At 47.1% G+C, this 8,365-nt stretch overlaps 1 protein-coding gene across 2 annotated transcripts in view; it reads right to left on the bottom strand.

Moving 5' to 3' along the window:
- Positions 1-698: 698 nt before the first annotated feature.
- ACVR1B (activin A receptor type 1B) overlaps positions 699-8,365 on the bottom strand; it is a 29,509-nt gene continuing 21,842 nt past the window's right edge. For both annotated transcript variants that reach the window (XM_048831753.2, XM_048831754.2), the window contains exons 5-9: positions 7,545-7,712; positions 6,705-6,861; positions 5,564-5,688; positions 4,755-4,885; positions 699-3,855 (exon numbers count right to left, since the gene is read on the bottom strand). In XM_048831753.2, the coding sequence (XP_048687710.1) occupies positions 3,730-3,855; positions 4,755-4,885; positions 5,564-5,688; positions 6,705-6,861; positions 7,545-7,712 (707 nt within the window). In that variant the 3' untranslated portion in view covers positions 699-3,729. The remainder of the gene's footprint in view (positions 3,856-4,754; positions 4,886-5,563; positions 5,689-6,704; positions 6,862-7,544; positions 7,713-8,365) is intronic.

Below are 8,365 nucleotides of genomic sequence, written 5' to 3'. Positions count from 1 at the left end.
GACCTGGTGCACATGATCACAGCCCCACCCCTCGGTGGCCAGTCCAAACCGGAGTGGCACTGTCTCACGGTGCCTAGTCCCACTGACCCCTCTGGCCATGGGCCTGCTGTGGAGGGAAGATACCAGGTCACAACCCCGTTGTGACCCAATGTTTGGGAAAGGGCAAGCAAGGTAAAGTCAAGGTGCATTGCCCGAGGGGGAAATACGGCTGATTAGACTCTAGCAGGTGCATGACTCGTGTGTGTCACTGGCTTCAGGCTAGCAGACCTGGGTTCAATCCCCAAAGCTGACAAGCCATGCAGACGGATCATGTGACGCACACAGGGAAAAAAAAACACTAGATCACACTTAGCTATTAGAGTTGACAGTAGGAAGAGCCCAGGGTCATTCCAGGTGAGCTCCTGGGGATCAAGGCAGGGCCACCGTGTACCATACAGGTTCTAGGATCCTGCCTGTTTTAAGTGTCCCCCAGCATTGGCGCTTTCCCATTTGACCTTCGAGGCTGCTTCGCAGTCTGAGATCTCCCCTCCCCTGCTATTTATTCTAGTTTATTTTTCCAACTACCATCCCATTACCGCTGGTTACTCCTCCTCCACTCCCTTCCTGCTCCTTGTTTATAGACAGCTACACCCACAGGCCAGGGCTAACCCTTTGCAGGTTACACACAGCAAACTGGGTTTGAGAGAAAGAGTCCAACAGTCTGTGAATAAAACAACTTTAATAATGTACAGCAGAAATTGGACAGCTTGTTCTTATATTAAACACAAGATTTCCTATATTACAATGTATTTACATTTGCATACTGAAGAGGTAAAGTGTCTAAGTGACTATTTTACAGTCCTTTTCTAATAAAATGTACATGGAAAGGGGGCAGAGAAGTACCCAGAAAGATCTGTTCTGAAGCCAGAGTACCATCCATTCATCTTGTGTCAGAGACTAGAGGCACAAGCTTTGACCTGAAACCCCTCCCTAGTTTGATGCCATTGATCAACCTGAAATACCTCCCCTGGTTGAACCAAATGCCTGATCCCAACCGTTTAGTTACTGTATGCTGTTAAGACAGCTGGTCTGTTTCTCTTCAGACAAGACTGCGTTTCAGTGCCGGGCAAAGTGATTCCTAGATTTGCTACAAGTCAGCTAAGTAAGGTTTGCACACCACTCTGGCACATTTGCATGAAAAGTGCTGTGTAAATGCTACATTGTTATTCCCATTTCAGAGGGTCCAGTGAGGGTTTGACCGCTCTTATCCGTACCTATGAACTGAGTGTTTCAAAATCCTTATCACAAGGTGATGCCATCCCCTTCCACCCCACCCCTTCTAGACAGTCAGTCCAGTAAAACTCTGGCATGTGCTGTTTGGTATGGTATTGAGGCAGGTATGTGTGTTTACTGTTGGGGGGTGGTGGAGCGGATCAACCAAGGAATTAAATTGCTGAATTAGTGTCATAAAGAAAGTCTTTGGACAGCTAATGGAACAGGAGACCTTGTGCTCTGAAGGAGAATTTTCTTAATGCTCATGGGAAGACCAGATGGCAACCCCTACTTATCAGTGTGATGGACCTCTCTGTGGCAGTTTATTTCAGTCGCGCAGACCCTCCCCAGCCCCTGCACAAGTCTCATTCGAAAGGTCCTGCTACAGTAGCTGAAGAGTCTTGTAGGTATTTTTAAGGCACACACCACCTTGGTTTCTCAATGCAGAAGAAGGGTTCGGTAAGTAACGAGTCACATTGGAGATGCAGTAATTTCTGGCTGAGAAATAATCAGAACAAATCAGAAGGGGAAGCTGTACATTGACCAACCCTGTATGCTGCCCCAGGAACCCAGGGTCTAAGATGCAGACCGCTGCAGATAGGGAGGCAGCTCTGTCCTGCCTGTCATTTAAAAGCAATGGGAGAATGCAAAATGGCTCCAAACACAATGCAAAAGACTCCTCATTTGACAGATATAAATCACAGATAGGATGGGGGCCTGAGGGAAGAGAGACACAGACAGTGAGAATAGAAGGTCCATTAAACCTGCGAGCCAGAGAAGAGATGAAAGCTCACCTTACAGAGCAGGCTCAAGGTTCGAGTAGAAAGTTCCAGTGTAAATTCAGCTGTGTGCATTTGGATTTTTTTTTTCCTTTTTTGCAGTGATTTCTTTACAAACAAAGAGGTTGAGAGGTAATTATAGATTGTTTCTCTTCTCTTATAAAAATTAACAATATTAAAAAAAGTTAAAATCCAGACCCTCCCAATCAAATAAAAAATAATCAAATGCACTCCAGTTAAAAGTTATGGCTTCAGAGTTACATAGCACAGATAACACCCTAACCATCACTCAACTCAGCCTTCCAATGTTGCCTTTAATGCTGCATTCGGTTCAGATACAGGACTCAGCCCTGGGCTATTTCTAACATTCACTAGGCAACAGTAAAATCAATTCTACTTCACCCTGATTGGTTATTCAATTAAAATAAGTTTCATGCAGTTACCCCCTCCCTACCCCACCCAAAAAGTTATACACAGCTGCTTCCAGAATAGTAGATATTTATAGATGTATATTTAAAAGATGGACACGTATTTCCAATCCCAGTCACCAATGGTCAGATCCTGCAGTGTGCCGAGTGCTCCTTGAGAGGTGCTGTGCACAACTGTTTCCATGGACACTGAGCTCTTCACAGATCAGACCTTAAACGCTTGGCTCCAAGTTCTAGAGTGTTGCTGCCAAAGCCCTTTGAGAGATCCAAGGGTTATGTTCCTAAGAGGCTGGTGTCCCTGTGGCCCCCTCCACCCAGGGGTAGGGTCAGCTCCAATCTCAGACCCGCTTCTTGTCTCCTTTGCATCCCGCCCGCAGACGGCTCCTCCGGCAAGGTAACCTTTCCATTCCGCCACACATTACAAACCAGGGTTTTCAAAACAAAAGCTTAAATTTCAGGGACAAAAATCAGTACCCTGCTTTAAAAAGGAGAGGGATGGCAGTGAGGCAACTTGACAAAGTTCCTGCAGCTGGCAGGAGAGAGGCCTGCTCTGGGAGAAAGAAGGATCTGGCTGTAAGCAGCCTAGTCACGCTAGATAATGCTCACTACTGGACAGGCAAGGCACCAGCACGCGTAGCTCAGAAGAGGACACTTTAGATTTGCACATGCACAGAGAAACACGAACAGGAATGTGCCAACCTACAAGCAGATACTCTGCACGTCTAAGGGGGACTGAACAGGCACAGGGCACACATGGCTTTGCACATGCACACACTGTTGCACACACTAGCAGCCAGTCTGGCTTTTTGTATTTTTCAAGCTCAAAAGAAGGAGAACTGGTTTTATGAAGCCAAAGCCTCTTCTGTGTGTCTCTGCCAGTCCCTGGAAAACCTGCAGGTCTGGCAACATAACCATCCCTTTCCCTCCCCACTCCCAGGCCCTGAACGCTTCCCAGCGAACGCGCCATATTCACTGGACTACACAGGGATTTCCATCAAAGAAAAGTTATGGTCACAGCAAGATCCATCCGCACAAATCCCTCTCAAGTCTCCACGCTGTCAAGAGGTGGTTATAAAAGGTTTCTGTTTGTTTCATACCCAAACCAGGAAGAGAACATTTCTTTTAATAGGCTCTGTCCTCCCTGGCTAGCAGCCCATAGGTCACATGGTCTGGTCGGTAGCAGTAGGTTGGGTAGAAACACGAGGTAGGCCTCAATCCCCTCGACTATCATGGCAGCTTTTGGGCAGCTTCCTCATGCTGCGACTTGTGGGCTAGATCTTCACATCTTCCTGGATGCTGAGCTGCGAGAGCGTTTTCTTAATGCGGAGGGCCGTTAGGCGAGCTGCACCATTTGCATACCAGCACTCACGCATCATCTTGCCCATCACTCGTAACGCCTAGCAAGGAAACGGAGAGAAACGTCAGCCCTGTCCCTTTCAGGGAGTTCAGTTCCTTCTGTTAACACACCAAATCAAAGCTTTAAAGTGAATCCAAAGCTCGTGGAAGGTGCTGGCGTATCTGTGCCATGACTGAAGCCCTCTGCTTCTCCCCAGAATAGGCACAGCATGGGCAGCAGCAATGCAAGCTCCCCATGCTTCCCTGCCAGCATACTTCACCCTTTGCCTGGAGGGATATCCCTTCTACAGAGGGGGCGAGAGAGTGTCTTCATGGGCCATCTGATTCTCAGCCATTCCACCAACATGGGAATGCATTACTGTCGGTTTTTGTAAGGACATGGACCATTAGGAACTGCACGGAGACCCAGTTGTTTCACCCCATCTGCATAATGTGACAGCAAGGTTGTTCTGAGCATTCGTGAACATTTGTATAGCGCTCTGAAAAAGTCAAGCATTAAGAGGTAGATGTTTCACAGCCCCAGAGCAGTTACAAGGTAACAAAGTTCACTCACTATTATGAACGTGGAATTATTAACCACTCAGATTTCCATCATATGCAACGTGGATGGCGCACAATGGACTTGAAACAGACTTGCTATCCAAGCTCTGGGAGCACACATCTGGCCTTCTGCACCGAGCGGAGTGCAAGAGTGATCACCTACTCTCTAGCCTCAGATGGGATCCTCTCCACGTTCACTTTCCCACTGGACTTCCCCACACTGATTCTGTCCATGGACCCCAAACCCGCCTTGGAGGGTCACTCCTGGCTGGAGTAGGGAAATCCAGCCTCCATGCTTACTAAATCTAGAACTCAGTGTCCAGGACTGAATCTAATCTTTACCTATTCAGTGGATAGTGCATTTCCTTTAGGCTCAAAGGAAGACTATGACATATCTTACCTCATAACTCTGCCACCAGTTAGGGATGTTGGGGCGCAACTTCTGATCACACACCACCTTCCGCATCTCCTCAATGGAGGGGTCGGAGGGCACAAGGTCATAGTATGGGAGTTGATATTCTTCATGGATACCTAAGCATGGGAAGGGAAAGGTCATTCACAGAGAACTGAAATCACTACCACTCTCACCAGAGCCACAATACCCCCGGCCTGGATGACATGACTTATAAAAGTGAAGAGTCAGCAATTCAGGGAAGCAGAATGCAGTTAACTGGGATTAGGCCAGGGCCCTGGGGTGAGCACCTCCCCTCTCCTGGGAAAAGGGCCAAGATATGTTTACTGACCACAAGTGCTCAGGACTTAGTGGATACAAAAGATGGCACTTTCAACAACAGGATGCCCATCCCTGCCCCCATCCACTACTATATGCTAGGACACTGGCTCAGTACTGATTCATAGGAAAGCAACCTATGTCCTGAATCAGCAACATCACTTCCTGCTCTAAGGTTCGGCTAAAGAAATAGGTGTGCCACCAACAGCACACCTACCCATCACCTCTCACGTGTCTGGTTTACGAGCAGGCTTGAGTCTCTTCCCCACACTACCACCATCCTGTGGCCATACTCTTGGGTGACGCTGCATTTACCCCTGTATCCTGGGATCACAGCCATCTCCACGACTGCCTGAAGGACAGGTTATTCTCTCCTAGCTCCAGGCCTCAGTTAAGTCAAAGACAAGGGTTGTGGGGGTTTTTTTGGTTGGTTGGGGGCGTGGGGGGGCAGTGGGGAGAAGAAGCTGAAAACCCATTACCTCCTGAACTGCACCTACGAGCAATCTCCCAATAGACCAGGCCAAGGGCATAGATATCAGCACATTTAAATGAATCAAAATGCTTCATGTTAATGGTTTCATCCAAGACCTCAGGGGCCATGTATCTGCAACAAAGAAAAAACAATGTCATTTTCTTGTCAGAGGGACTCCCTGGAAGACCATCAATGATGAATTCTCCATGTTTATTGTATACAACATGGGTTACCAGATACAGTGCTTGGATGCTGCACAGAAGTTAAACAATGAAAATAAAAACAGAACCCAATGATGCGGACAGAAGCAGACACTGTGTTAAGACAGCAAACAGGATAATCCAAAACAAAACACCAGAAAGAAAGAGGGGTGAAAGGAGGAGGCGGGAAGGGTCAGAGGTGCACTGAGCCAAAGATAGCAATGACCCCTGAGGCTGGGGTGGAGGCGAGGGAGCCTCACAGGCGAGTTGTTGGAAGCAGAGGCCATCTAGCCAACCTTAGCCTTGGAAGGACGTAAGTGGAGGGAATAGGAAGTAGGCTGTGACTGTTCAAGTACCTCAAACCTAGATTCATTCATAAATAAAAAAAAGCCACTAAATATTCTCCTTCAGTACTCTGGAAACCCTGCCAATGCCAAAGATAGAAACTCTACCAATCCCCAGTAAGGCTCACATGTTTTCTATACCAGTGGTTCTCAACCTATTTATCATTGTGGGCTGCAGATTGAGAACCACAGCGCCTACCCCCCCGCTCCCCCACACAGTCCCCTACGTCCAGCTCCCCCCACCCAGAGACCCCTCCAGACAGCAGGGACCAGAGTCCCAACCGGTGGCCTAAAACCTGGGGGTGCTGCAGCATCCCCACAAACCCCTATTTCCCAGTGCCTCCCCTCCCCACAAACCTGTCCAGAGACCCACTCTCCCACACCCTGATGCATTCACCAGCCCCCTGTTGGCAGGAGCACTCCAGCAGGCTGCCAGATGCTGTCTCCCACTCAGCTATCCCTACCCCCTTTCAGACCAGAGCAGCAAATTTTGAATATATATTTTTAAAAAGCACACCACATGTGGCCCGAGAACTGCTGTTTTATACCCTATTTCTGATAGCACTGAACCTTGATCAGGAGTACAGCTGAGCCCGCTCCCTACCGTTTGGTTCCAACCCTTTGATTTGGCGCAATATCAATGGTATCGGTAACAGAATCATGCCGGACAGCCAGACCCAGGTCAGCAATGGCACACATGCCGTTCTTCTTCACCAGGATGTTCTTGGATTTCAAGTCCCTATGTGCAATCCCTGGTTTTCCTGATGGAGTAAAATAAGTCTCAATAGCAGATTTTCCTCTCTCACCTTAGTGGATCTGATCAGTGCAGATGAGCTGAACACAGAAAATGGAGGGACTGAGGCGGTCATCAAGTCCAGAGTGAATCTGAATCTTAACATCTCTATGCATAGTAGGATCTGCAGCCCTGTTCTTCCTCCAGTCTTATTTAAACTCTGTACCAGTGAAAGGTGCTAAAAACACTAAAGAGCTTTCATTTAACCTCCAAGTACTATTATTTAAACTGCAGCAGATCCACTGCACCAGCTGTCTCATCCACGCAGACATGATCCCTGCTCTGAAGAGTTTACAATCTGTTTTGCTCTGTCATTGCCTATGCTAATCTCTTCTGTGCTCCCCATCCCAACCAGAGCCAGCTGAGAGAGAGAGAGAGAGACACACCCTCCCCCCCGGTCTAACAGGAGCTAGACTAAGACTAACTCATTTCAATGACTTTTGCTCAATACCAAACTGGCCTAGATTCAGTCCCCAGGTCCTTAAGACACTTTTCCTCTTTCATTTTATGATTAAATTCCATCTCTCTCTCTCAGTACAAGGCACCCTGTGCATCATACAAGCCCCATATTTCTGTCTTCACCTTTCCTGCTTTAGTCTCTCCAAAGAATGTCTAGTTCATGTTTAGGATACTTTGCTAGCACTCTCTTACCCTGGGTCCCCACAATCTCCATGTGTAGGTGTGCCAATCCGCTGGCAGCAGACAGGGCCAGTTTAATCATTCCCTCAATGGTCACTGTGTATCTGTTGAGGTAATCAAACAGAGAGCCATGCTCATGGTAATCAGAGACAAGCCACAGCTGAGTCCAGGTCCCGTTATCTGTAGCAAGAGAAAAAGTGGAGAGAGCAGCATAACATCAGCACTTACGGGGCATTTTGTTTTTGAACAAACATAGGAAGAGCTGCCAGATTAGACTGCAGGTCAGCAACAAGTCCGAGCAGACAAGGGAAGAACTACAAGGCAAAAGTGTAACGATTGCTTATAGCACCTTAGCGCACTATATATAGTTAGTACATTTCCCAAGCAGCTTTTCACAGTATTGAAGCGGTGACAGGTAGCTTTGTACTACGAATGCTGCAATGTCTCTGCTAGTGACAGCGGCGATTTTATGGATTCTTCTCAGCAAGGCGAGTTCTGTGGATTAAGCCCATACTCAGGGACAAAGGAAATACTGCTAAGCATTTCAGTGCACAGGTCAGGCTGTACTCCATCCCCGTTTTAACTAAGTTAAATTATTAGAATTATTTTGATCTAGCAAATACTTCTATTAACTGAAAAAAGTGAAGAACAGAACTGACCATGTTAAGAATGTTTTAATAAATAATTTAACTTACATTAAAACGGGAAGTCTCCTGACTGCTCATGCATTCTACTACTATGCAAGCTTCCTTCGTAAAAAGTTATGTCACACAGACAGCTTTAATAGTTTTTAATGATGGCTAGCTATATTTATAATTTGGGGAAATGATCAT

Source organism: Caretta caretta, chromosome 20 (genome assembly GCF_965140235.1).
Source record: "Caretta caretta isolate rCarCar2 chromosome 20, rCarCar1.hap1, whole genome shotgun sequence".
NCBI lineage: Eukaryota > Metazoa > Chordata > Testudines > Cheloniidae > Caretta > Caretta caretta.
This window is presented reverse-complemented; position numbering and strand designations above follow the sequence as displayed.